At 55.8% G+C, this 12799-nt stretch overlaps 1 protein-coding gene across 1 annotated transcript; it reads right to left on the bottom strand.

Moving 5' to 3' along the window:
* Positions 1–9036: 9036 nt before the first annotated feature.
* Positions 9037–12230, bottom strand: MRPL28 (mitochondrial ribosomal protein L28). Its single transcript, XM_014890941.2, has 5 exons — positions 11872–12230; positions 11613–11765; positions 10816–10950; positions 10168–10254; positions 9037–9757 (listed from the first exon to the last, which is right to left on the bottom strand). The coding sequence occupies exons 1-5, from the start codon at positions 12157–12159 to the stop codon at positions 9674–9676; spliced, it is 747 nt and encodes a 248-aa protein (XP_014746427.1). The 5' UTR covers positions 12160–12230; the 3' UTR covers positions 9037–9673.
* Positions 12231–12799: the final 569 nt, after the last annotated feature.

Raw genomic sequence — 12799 nt, 5'->3', positions numbered from 1 at the left:
GCCGCGGTGTGAGGAGAGAAGAGACCCAAAGAGTAGGCTCCAGTGGTGGGGAAGCCACACGCTCATCTGCAATTCGAGGTGTCTGGAGAGGTCCCGGACGGAATAAGCTCCTTTATTAACCATGAATTTTGGGAGAGTTGCCGAACTGTGAGCCAAGGGAGTTTGCTCGTCTCGGTTCCAGCCGTTGGGATCTGGCCACTGTCCCTGGTCTCCATTGCAAGATGGGTCAGGCAGCGGCGGCAGCGACACTGGGAAACATGGAGGGCAGCGGCAGCAGGGGAGGAAGGCTCCCCCCAGCATCCTGCGGCGCCGCTGGCCCTCGCCCCCTCCTCCGGCACACCCTGGCGTCCCAGCCTCGGGCTTTGATCTCATCCGGGGGGGCTCCATTCACAAGTCTTTCATTGCAGCCTTTGGAAATATCCGTCCTCAGAAGTCGCCAGTAATGAGATGGGGAGACGATGAGCAATTTAGGCGCCGTTCTTTCTCGCTTGCGTTTTTTATCTCCATATCCCCTCCCTTTTCTTTTCCCCTCTTTTTCCTTTTTTTTTTGCAAAGACACTTCTGGAGCGGTGCCGACTTTGTGTGGGATCACCGCACCACCCCAGACCTGCCGGGGGGGCAGGAATATGGGGCTCGTGCCTCTCAGCTGGGGGCCTTTGATGAAGCTGCTTTGCGAAATTTGATTTGAAAGGCCTACGATGGCAATTTGGGGAGAATGGTGGAGCCTTTCTCCACCCGCCTCTCTTTGTCTCCCACCCGAAGGGGGGTTCCATTGTGGGTGCCGGGGCTCGGGGGTCGGGGCGGCGGCGTGGGTGGGGTGGGGCGCGGAGGGACCGCGGCGCGGGAGAACAATGAGCGGGAGATGGGGAGAGTTGGGATTCTCACCTGCCCGGGCATTCGCAGTCCGCCATGACGGGAGCAGCCGCCCTGCTTGCCGCCGGCCGCAGCACTTTTTTTCCCCAGACTCTTGAACCTATTTCCCTTTCTTGGCAAGTGCGTGGCTGGAAGATGGGAATCTTTACTTTATATTGCAGCTTGGGCTTCCCAGCCTGATTGGCTGCAGCCAGGACCAAATGCTGGTCCTTCCATCCCATCGTCACTATGGCAACCGGCCCCGTTAGGCACCACCGATTTACTTATAATTGCTGGGTAAATAGTCAAGACAGGCCGCTTTCATCCCGCACCCAGAGATTGCTCTTCCTCATCTCCTTTTTTCCCTACTTTTTTTTTTTTCTTGGAGGAGGAAGCCCTGAAGAGCAGCAACACTTAAGGAAACTCTTTGAAGGCTGTTGCAGAAAGCGGTGCCTCCCTTGGCCAGCCTTTCCCATCGCTCCCGCTGCACAATGCCTCGGTGCCAAGGCTTTTCCACACCATCACGGCTCATCACCATCAACATCATCATCATCCTCCTCCAAGGAGTGGTGGTGGGTGCAGACACATGATGCCCTACCAGCCATTTGTTCTGTTTGCCATGGGGATTCCACACTGGTTGGTTCCCAAGAGCCAGCATAGGCCAAACTGCCCTCCATGACTTCTTCCCTCCTTCCCCACTGCTGCCATTCATGATTCCTGTTCACAGCACTGGGGTTTTCTACCAGGGAACTCGCACTGCCTGGATCAGCCATCCTTTTCCTGGCTTCGTGGTGCTGGCTGGAATAGGGAAGTGTTATCTCGGGATATTATCTCCATCCCTGGAGCCTAGGATGCTTCCTGCCTTCCTGCTGAGCTACTCTGAGGCAGGTCTGTGAGGCCCAGAGCCTCTGGAGGGTGTTAATGATGATGGACACAGAGCACAGGGCTGGACACCAGTCCTGTGATGTGGACTTGAGTTCATGCTCATGGCTGAGTGAGTCCTGCAGGTGGGAATGTGGTCCTGGCTCTATCCTCATGGTCCAGGGATGGATGTGGCAGCAAGAGAACAGCAAACAGCCCAGCCCTGCCCTGCTGACTGGAACACTGGCATGGGATCTGCAATGGGCTTGTGTTCCCATGGGTCATTACTGGCACCAAACAACAGTTCCAGGAAAGTGGGGAAAAAAGGGATCTTAGGGAGAATCTAAAGGCTGAAGAGATCTGGAGAAAATGGACCGGAAGGCAAGAGATGAACAGTGTGGGCTTGAGGGGAAAGAAGCCAAGGTCATCTTCCCATTTCCTCCTCAAAACAATCCAGAGAGTGGAGTCCTTCGGGACAGCTGCAGGAGGAGCGCTAGGACACATTATATTGTTAGGAGAATTGGGGGATTCCTGCCCTGGGGAGCAGAGAGGAGACAAAGGTGACCACAGATGTCAACTCAAACCCAGCTGAAAAGAGAGCAGAAAGGAGCCATGGAGCAGCAGGCATGTCCAGGGCTTCTGAAGGAACTGAGGGTGAACCAGCTGATCCTCAGACAGATCCTACCTACCCACTGCCAGAAAGAGTTGTCTGGAGCCTAGCAGATGTGGTAATAATTTCCTTTTCACGGATCATAGGAAAGCCTGGAAAGGGCAGGTCACTGACCCCGACAGCAGTACCAGTGAGTTGGCAGAAACGCTCCTGGAAATGGGCTTTGTGGGCACCAGAGTAAACACCCTCCATCTAGGGTGATTGTAAAGGGAAGCCCGTCTCCTGGGAGCAGCAGCAATGAATGATGCCCACAACAAAGCTCCCATGGGTGTGCAAAGGGCTGGTGACAATGTGGTCACCAAAGGCTTCCCGAGAAGTGGAGGAGAAGGGGCTGGTTGTGCCTGGAGCAGCTGCTGCCGACACCGCTGGTCCCAGTGCTGGGCAAAGAGCCCACCTGGGGCCAGGGCAAGCAAAGGCAGGCACCAAGGGCGGGCTCTCCCCACCCACACTCATCAGCAGCCGGCTCAGGGTGGCCGGGGAGGATCAGCTCAACCATTGCAGCCCCGATCCAGCCGAGCACTGCATCATCCCCCAGAGCAGCAGTGGGTCTGCACCACGCAGCCACACCGAGGACGGGGCCACAGTCCCAGCTGTGCTCTGGGCTAGCAGCTGGCTGCTCCGGGCTCTGCTGGCCACGGGGGCAGGTTTGGGACCCAGGGATGGGACTCTGAGCACGGCTCGGGACTGCTCCGGGCACTGCCGTGCTCTGGTCCTTCCTGCGGCTGCTTTGTCTGTCTGTTCAAGGCAGCGTCTCTGAGAAGTGCTCCGGGGTTTGGCTGAGTGGGGATCGTTCCCTTTGCACTGAGGACGAGTTGGTACCACCCGGGTACCTGCAGGTCCCCAGCAGGGGCAGCTCCCACCTGCGCTGGGGCCGTGGCGGCAGAGCCCGCGCTGCCCTCCGAGCATCCTCCAGCAGTTCCCATGGAAACTCCCGGCTCGCGGGCTCTGAGCCAGCACTTGTAGCCACACGGCTTCAGCCACACACACCCACTGCCAGCTCCCTTGCCAGGGTCTTGTCACCTTCCATCCTCTCCCGCCACCGGGACCTGGTGGTCCCCCCGCAGAGGAGCTGCTCCCCACTGCAGAGAGTGGCTCCACAAGCCCCTCCAACAAAGTATCTTTCCCAGAGCTCTACAAAGGCCTGAATTCACCTTGTTCTTCAGCATATCATGCAGAATACAGAGGAAAAAAAAATCCAATGAAAGGTGCATTCAAAGAAGAGGAGGGAGCTCAGCAGGACAAGTGAGTCTGGGTATGAGTGATTTTCACACTACTTTTAACTCTGCACATCCCAGGACCACCTGGCCAGATGGAAACCCACTAGCCTAGTGCCTGCATCCAAGGAGATTTCCCTCCATTTTTGGAGCTGGCACAAAGGTTCCACACTATAAAACAGTGGTAGAGAACTGCTGTGAAAAGAAAAAGCCACAGCTAATGACTTCTAGAGGAAAAGTCTTGCAGCAAGACTTGAAGCTCAATAGACTGAGAGGATAAAGTGTGAGAAAGAGGAGAAAATCCCATGTATGGCAAAGTCCTGCACTAGGAGCAGAGTATGACAAGGCTCCATTCCCAGAGCTGGAGCAAGGCAGCTTAAAGTTAGGAGTAAAGACTTTCCACCTCTCAAAACCTTCCAAATCTATACATGACTTTTAGGGGGAAGAATTTAACCAAGCTCAAGTCCTCCATCAGCCTCAAAAGTCAAAGGACAGCATCCTAAGGAATAAAAAGAGAAGTCGTAGACAGTTCTGGGCTGTGGGGGCAGAGTCACCTCATATCCAGCTGGGCACGTGAGACTCATCTGGGAAAGTCCACCTGAGCCTCACAACACATGCAGAAGGGGTCTCAGAGAATTTAAAGGGCTGTCAAGGAAATTAAAATGCCTTGGAATGTGTGAGTAGTCTCCATGGAAATAAATACCTGGCTGAAGCACAAAAATCCTGGCCCCATCCATGCCTGGAGCACTGCCAGAGAAATCCCCTTCCCACTGCTCCTTTTTTTGCTAGCATGTCCCACCCTGTATGCTCCCTCCACCTCAGTTCACCTCTGCTCGGGGGACACATCCCTGGAGGCACCAGGGCACAAGGACCCTCTCAGAGCAGCCACATCCCTGAGTACCCAGAGGCCCTGTGAGCAGAGCCCTGCTCCCATCTCAGAAATGCCATTTTCTGTGTTTGAGTGCTCTGGCTGGCCTGAACCAGCACCATTTCCATGTTACCATGGCAATGGCCGCCTGGAAAATGTGTGCAATGGATGCACAGAGCAGCAGAGTCCAGCCAGGCAAAGGCCTCTGTGGCCAGTCTGGAGCTGGCGTGGCCACCCCTCAGCTCTTCCTCCTGCAGCCAAGGAGCCCAACCTGAGGCCACAGCACGTGGCAGGAATGGGACATGGAGGGAACTCCACCTGTGTCCCTGTTCTGTGTGTCCATCTCCCCACGTCCAGTGTCCTCAGTCCAGCTCAGCCCACAGCTGCAGGAGATGGTGGCAGGAACGTGGCAGGGAGCTTTTGGCAGTTCATTTGCATATGTAGATTTTATTAGGTTTTTTTTTTTCCCTTTCTTTCTTATGAATCCTTCTTATAACAACTAAGCCCCCTTGTCCCTCTCCACCTCTAATCAGGCTCAGTCAGACCCTGCCTGGCTGCAGACTGGTCTCACCCCAGAGGGAGTCCCCCCAGAGCCCTGCCACCATCAGGCCACCAGCTCTGCCCTGACACAACTGGCCATGCCCTGTCCCACCTTGTCCCCTGCAGGGCTGGGGCAGCCGGCCAGGATGAGGAGAGTGTCAGGAACCAGCAGGGCTGGAAAAGCCAGAGGTCACTCATGGAGAGCCACCAGGGCCTGCTCAGCCCCAGGGATGCTCACACAGAGCCAGGTTCTTTGCTGCTCCACGTCACTGGGCTCTGGGTGATCCAGAACTCCAATGACTCCATCCTGCCATCCCTGCCTGCAGCCACCTATCCTGGAGGTGATGGTTTGGCACACGACACAATTCCTTGGGTGGGTGGGAGAAGAGAGAGTACAGCAGGTGGCTGCAGAAGGAGCTCAGGCAGGAGGGTGACTCTCCATACCCCAGAGGAGGGAGGGACCAGAGCTACTGGACTCCCTCCCCTCCTCCTGCCCTTCCCCTCCAGCCAGCACCTGGGAGCTGCTCTTCTTCAGACCACACTCACCCCCTCCTCGCTGGAGGCTTTGCAGGCAGGAACTGCAGCACAGAACAGCGAGCTTGGGAGGACCTCTGGAGGTCTCAGCCCAGGTTTCTGCTCCAAGCCGGGCTGGCTGCAAGGCTCCAGTGGGTCACTCAGGGCCTGCCCCTGTCCTTGTGAAAACCTTCACCTCTCCAGATCGTGTCCCAGGACTGCACCACCCTCCTGTGGAAGTTTTTTCTCGAGTCCAACCAGTGTTTCTCACTACCCATGGTCTCCTGTCCTTCTCTCTGCAACGAATCTGGCTCCATCTTGATCCCCAAAATCCAGACTGATTTGTCACTCACAGGCAGAGCCACCAGGATATTTGCTGCCATTTGCTCATCACCAGAGCAAATTCCAGGGAGAGAGCAAAACTGTGGGGGTGAGCACAGCACATACTCCCAGCCCCAACCGCCTGAGCATCCCAGACCAGTTGTCTGGAAGGAATTGAGTCCTGTGGATCTGAAAACAAACACTGCAGTGATACTTGAAAGGATTTGCTGGAATTGTCCAAGTGAGTTTCTAATCTCCTGTCTCCTTGATTAATGCCATAGGATGGGGGATGACTTTCAGGCTACATTTTGACCTGTGTTGACACCAAGTTTGGACTCATTCACATCCCTTTGCAACAGTGATTCCAAACCAAGAGCCTCCAAGCCAGGAGGGAAAGGCAGGCTTACCTATGAGACCAGCAGGAAAGGACATGCTGCTTTTGCTATTGCTCCCCAAATATTCCTTTTGTTTGAATACAGAGGGGCTTGTTGGGAACTTAAAGGAAAATGCTGTTTAAGTCATGAAGATAAACAGGTAAGAAGCAGAGCCTTAAGCTGGTTTTTGGATCTGTGGCTGTGACTTGCTGTGAATCACAAGAGAGATAGGCAAAACCCAAACATTCCTTTATGATACCAGCAAATACCAGAATTCAGAACCACTCAAACAGCAGGATTAGTCCAGCCATCCCACCCAAAGCCTCTCTTGCTTGGATGCTTTCCCCAGTTTACCTTTTTCTCTGCCTTATTACTTTGCAGTGTTTGGTTTGGGGCTGATTCCCTACCATGCTTCCTCCACAACTGGCACATGGGCCCAAATTTCATGTTCCAAGGGCAGTTTCATATTTGTGGCTTGCTGGAACTATTAAAGAGAGTGGCATGTTTTTGATACCTGAGGAATGAATTAAACAGGAATCCCTCAGTCCTGGATTGACTGTCTCAATTCCCAGTGCTGGTGGTTGATGCAGCACATGTGCCTCTCCCAGCCTGTCATCCATCATCCTTTCACTGCTGTCTTGAGATAATTTTTCACCATTCCCCTTTCCAAGCACTGCTATCCCAGCCTGGTCTAACGCTGCCAGGTCCAAGGTGACCCTCTGGCAGTGTGTTGGGGGCTGTCACATCCTTGCCAGCTGCCAGCCGGGGCTTGGATCCTCCTGCCGCTCCACGTGCCTGTGCCTGGCTCTGGGCCAAGAGCAGGAGGCTGGTGACCTTTGCAGAAGCCTCAGGCTGTTCTCGGGTCTGAGCTGTGCTTGGCAGCCAGGCCCTTCCCCTGTCCAGGGCTGGATTTTCAACTTCAAGCTGACAGCACCCTACCTGAACCCGTGGGTTTGTGGCATCTGTGGCTTCCTGGGAACACGTTGTCACTGCAAATTACCAGTTCCTCTGATCCCTCCTGTAGTACAGCAAAGGAACCCTTATCTGCCAGACTGAGCCCACCTAGACAGGAAAAACCATCCCTCAAGCAGCACCAAACTCTCCAGCTGCATCCAGCGCTGTAAAAGCAGGTCAGGTCAAACACTGGGCCCTGAGCTATTCCTTCACCACCTCAAGGTAACCTGGCTGAGGGGTTTGTAGCCCAAACTACCCCAAATGCTGCACAGGGGCTCCCTCCCCACCTCCAGATGTTTGCTGCTGTGCCCAGCAGCCCTGTGTGCTCCAACTCTGCTTCCCTTGAGGCTGCAGCACCTCTGGTCCACAGTTTGCAGCTTCCCTCAAGGCAGCAGAGTAATCCATGAAAGTACATCTCTGGGCCACATCCAACATGAGTATAAGGAAAGGAGCAAGGGGAAGGTTTCTCTGCAAAGGCAGGATGACAGAAAGTCAAAATTCACCATATCCCTAATAGATTCCCCCAGAGAACCTCCTGCAGCTCCAGCTGTGCTCATGCAGTGCTCTCCTTAGAACCCTCACCCCCAGCAGGACAGGAGCTCTCCCCCAAAGCTCTGCTACCCCTTGTCACCCACCAAGCCCTCCCAAGGCAGCAGATCCTGCAGATTCCCAATGAGCAGCTCTGGAGAACAGTCAGGGTTTAGGCTGGGTGGATCCAGCTGTGGTAGGACACACAAGAGCCTCAGTTCCACAGAACCAAAAAGCCCACCCCTGGGACAGAGCAGCAGCTGCTCATTGTCCCCTCAGTCTCTTCCAGCACCTCCCTCAGTGCTGAGGAGCTCTGAGCACCAGGGACCCCCACAGGGTTGGGCAGGATCCAGGCAGGCTTGGGAGGCCGGGCACGTTCCAGCAAAGCTGTGCAGGGGGGCCAGGACAGAGCCATGGGCTGAGGCTTTGCTGGGAGCTGTATTAAAATGCATGAGCTGTGCTGGCCCTAATGATGAGCAGAGCTGTCAAACAAGGAGCTTGTCCCAGCTAATTATCTCTAACGAGGGCAGAGTGTCAGGGTCCCCGAGGAGCTGGGCAGCAGCTTCCTACTCAGCTCAGTTGCAGCAGAGAGAGAAGATAACCAAATGTCATTGTGCTGGCCTAGCTGCACAATCATTAATTAAGCAAATATGACCTTCTGTGCCAGTTTGCTCTTGAGAACCCGGACTTGCTGGGGACAGAACACACAACAGGCTGGAAACATCTCAGCTTCTGCCACCCAGCCTGTTTCCCCTGTGCCCCTGCAAGAACAGCACAGCCCTGTCTGGCAGCCCCAGCCAGCCCTACCAGCCTGTGCCAGGCTCCTCTGCAGCCTCAAATACTCCTTATGAGGACTCCAGCCCCCTCTTTGTCCTAAAGAGAAGCACAGAAGTCTGGTTTTCATGAAATGCTGTTGTTTAGATCCCAATCAACTCTACCACCTCCCTCACCCAGCCCCAGCACGGCCCTGCCGAGGCTCTGGGATCACACAGTATCTGCTTCTGCACCACTTCTCCAAACCCCTGAAGGCACTGGCACTCTCCACTCCCCTCTGGTCCTACTCCATTCCGGTGCAGAGGGGCTGAGCCACACTCTGCTCCACAGGCCCAGTTTCTCTCTCATCAGTCCTGTGGCTCACAAATCAAGGCAGTGCTAGAGAGGTGGGAAGCCCAAGACAGGGGTAAGGCAAAGTCTCTTCCAGAGGCAAGGAATGATCCAGAGAGACAATCCACACAAGGTTCAGCCTGCAGGCTCTGTGCTTGTCCCTCACCTCAGAGCTGAGGGGAAAAGGGCAGAGGCTGATTTTGATCCACCCAGAAACTCACTGCACCACCACAAAGCTTCCAGACAACACTAGGGACTCCCAGTGCTGTTCATCAGCCTGTAATTATGGCAAGTGCTTTGCAGTCCCTTGTTGCCAGACAGCAGCAAAGACTTCAACACCCACTTCAACCACGCTTTTTCAAAATAAGATTTAAAAGTCGCCAATTTACAGCAGAAACAGGGCTGTAACCCAGGGATTAGTGAGCTGTGCCAGGGAGCTCAGCCCCACCTGCTGACAGGTTTGGGGTCACACTTTTGGGGCACAACCACCTGGGCTGGATGAAGCTGGGGATTTGATCTAAGTTACATTGTGTCTCGCAGTCCCTCCTACAATACAGTAATAAAATAAGTATCAGAGGGAAGTTTACTGCTATTAATACCAAAATGTGTATTTTGTATCACAAGTGGGTTCTTAACAGCAGCCAACTGCTTGTACAGGTAGAAGATCCACACTGAGTCAGTCTGACAAGAACTCTCAGAGCCACTCTTTCCTCAGCCCACAGGAGCAGTCCTCACTGAATTTAGGCTGTCACGACACTTCAGGAACGTGGTTTTCACGTGGCCCCTTCTCCACCAGCGTGGTTCAGGCAGCAGAGCCCCTGAACCCCACTGCTTTATCTGCAGCAGGGGTTTTGCTCCCAAGGTTTCTCTCCTTCTACTGCTTCTGCACTGCCTGTTGCTTTTCTTTCAGCTGGCTGACAAGTTCTTCAGTATACACCTTGAAGAGGGGGACAGGGTCCTGCAACAAAGCAGAGGATAAACCATGTTAAAGGAGTGAAGCTGGCAGCAGCAAGGGGAAGTACAACGGGGAGCCCAGGGAGTGCTGGCAGCTAAAACCATAGCAAGATGTGACTGGGTTTTATTCAGGGGCTGAACAAGGCAACTTGTGCCACAGCTGCTGCTCAGCTCTGTAACCCTCCCTCAGAGAGGGCAGGCACCTGTGTGGGGCATTCAGCAGCTTCCCCAGTTCTGAGAGCAGATGAGAATCCTCAGTAGCTCCCAAGGAACCCTTTCCTTCCTTTTCCTTTCCCTCCCTCTTCACACTGCCTGCCACAGTGTGTACTGCAGCATGTGGGTGGACATACCCCATGACGAAGCTGAATGTGCAGCTATAACACCTCAGTGCTGAGCACTGCCTCAGGAACTCACCTTTTTTTCCAGGAGCCTCTGTTTTTCTATGGCTTCTTCCAAACTCAAGCCAACCCATTCAGCTTCTTCTTCTGGGATCACAAATTCCTGTGATAAAAGGAGAAGGTAGCACAGTCTTTGCAGGTAACCAAGATGCAAATCTCTCTATGCCCAGGATACAAACATGTGATCCGTGGGAACATTACTATGGACAAATCTTAGAGCCCTGTTCCCTCATTTCTAACAACCAAAGTCCTCTTCCCTTCTCTCCTTTCTTCTTAGCAAGGGTCCTGCTCTCTGATCTGCTTTGTCTGCTCCTGAAATTCTTTTATGTAGTTCTGGGGCTGTTTCTTAGCACAACTCCATGGACTGTGGGTGCTGGTGATGTTTCCATGCTGGGACAAAACTGAACAGCACGTGGGCACTCTGGGTTCCTCCCTTCAGGCGTACCACAAATTCTTACTGTTTTTTATTGCAGACTCTCACTGACCTCAATCACAGCAAAAATACTGCTTCTTGTGTCCCTAAATGATGAGTACGAAAATTAGGAGCCCACAGAGAGACAAGAAAAAGCTCATGATGTTTATATTTTTTTGTTCCCCAACACAGGAGCACCAACATCAGTGAGGAGTGACCATCCAAGCAGCAAACACCGGGCCAGGAACCCACCTTGTACTTGTCATAGATGGCCTCTCTCCTGGCTGGATCATTGGGATGCAGCTGGGGATCCCGCCGGGCCAGGCGCAGCAGCATCGTCCGCTTCAGATCCATGCCGAGCTTGGAGCACAGGTCAACTTTGGGAGTCTGCAGAAAGGGAGCCTGGGGTTAGGCTGCACCAAGGGACCAGCTGCCAGGGAGCACAGCAGTGTCCCAGCACACTGACAGCACTGGCAGATTATCCACACACAGCAAAGGCTCCCAGGGCACGTGTTGTGAAAGGGGAAAGATCTGTTGGATTTGATCACAGGTCTGAGTTTTAATAGCAAGGGCTTCAGTCAAGACAGTATTAAAGGCTGGGAGCATTAAACTTGCATTAAAACATTAACAGCAGCAGTTGTTCAGTCTGGAGGAGAGGAGACTGAGGGCAGAGCTCAGAGGGGCTGCAGCTCCTCCCGAGGGGCAGCTCCAGTCTCTGCTCTCTGTGACAGGAACAGGACCAGGGAACGGCTGGAGCTGTGTCAGGGCAGGGTCAGGCTGGATTTTGGGGAAGGTTCTTCCCCCAGAGGGAGCTGGGCATGGCCCCAAGGCTGCCAGAGCTCCAGGAGTGTTTGGACAATGTTCAGGCACAGGGTGGGATTGTTGCGGCGTCTGTGCAGGGCCAGGGGCTGGACTCGATGATCCTTGTGGGTCTATTCCAACTTGGGATTTTCTGTGCCTGAACTCTGGGCCTCCCTGCCTGCCAGCCCACTGGTGAGGGCAGCGTTGGCACAGCCCTGCCTGGCCGGGAGCCCCGCCGGGTGCGGTACCTTGAGGATGTAGAAGTCGAAGCCGTAAGCGGCGTCGATGAGGTCAAGCGTGCGCATGGTGACGGTGATGGTCAGCGTGGCGTCCAGGATCTCACTGTAGAACTGCCGCTCGAACAGCTGCGGCTTCCACGTCTTGGGCAGCCTGGTGGAGAGCTGGGCACGGCCCGGCCGTCAGGGGCTGCCGCGGGGGGAGGCGGCGGCCACGGCCAGCGGGCCCCGGTGACAGCGGCCCGGGCTCGGGGAAGGGCGCAGCGCTCACCTTGTCGTTGCGCGCGTAGCGGAAGCCGCGGATCCATCCCTCGCCGCCCCAGAGCCCTTCGTTGGCGGCGGGCGGAAAGTACACGGGCACCGGCACGTCCTGCACGCGTTCGCGCTGCCCGGTGCGCGGGTTCCGCCGGTAGCGCAGGCCATGCGGCTCCCAGTGCACGGGCGTGGGCGGCGTGTCGTCCTGCAGCGAGGCCAGGTAGTGCTGCGGCAGCCGGGCGCAGATGCCTTCCCGCAGCCGCATGGCGGCCCAGAGCCGCGGCGGGAAGCGGTGCAGCGGCATCGCCCCGTCCCCGCGGCCCGACCCGGCCCGACCCCGCCGCCGCTTCCACTTCCGCCCCGCGAGGCCGCAAACGGGACCACGGCCGCCGCTCATTGGCTGGCGCGGACGGAGCACGACGGCGGCCGGGAGGGGCCGCGCCGCGCCCGCGTTTCGTGCCCGGCAATCGCGGGGGGTGTCGAGGGTGGTGCCGAATCCTCCCGGCGGTGCCCGGACAGGAGCAGGGATGGAATGAGCGGAACCACCGGAATTCCACCTCAAGGGACTCGGGGGAAGGGCTGGAGCTGTGCCAGGGCCGGGGCAGGCTGGAGATCGGGGAAAGGCTCTTCCCCAGAGGGTGCTGGGCACAGCCCCGGGGCTGCCAGAGCTCCAGGAGCGTTTGCTCAGGGATGCACAGGGTGGGAGTGTTGGGGTGTCTGTGCAGGGCCGGGAATTGGAGTGGGTGATCCGTGTGGGTCCCTTCCCACTCAGGATACTCAGTCATCGTGTGCCGAAGAGCTTCTTCACACGGAGGGTGACAGAGCCCTGGAACTGCTGCCCAGGGAAGCCTCTCTGGGGACATCCCAGACCCCACCTGGACACGTTCCTGTGTCACCTGCTCCAGGTGACCCTGCCCGGGCAAGGGGGGTGGATGAGATGAGGC

The sequence above is a fragment of the Sturnus vulgaris genome, chromosome 16, assembly GCF_052056855.1.
Source record: "Sturnus vulgaris isolate bStuVul1 chromosome 16, bStuVul1.hap1, whole genome shotgun sequence".
In the NCBI taxonomy this organism is placed as follows: Eukaryota; Metazoa; Chordata; class Aves; order Passeriformes; family Sturnidae; genus Sturnus; species Sturnus vulgaris.
Note: the sequence above shows the minus strand (reverse complement) of the source record. Positions and strands in the feature narration are given on the sequence as shown.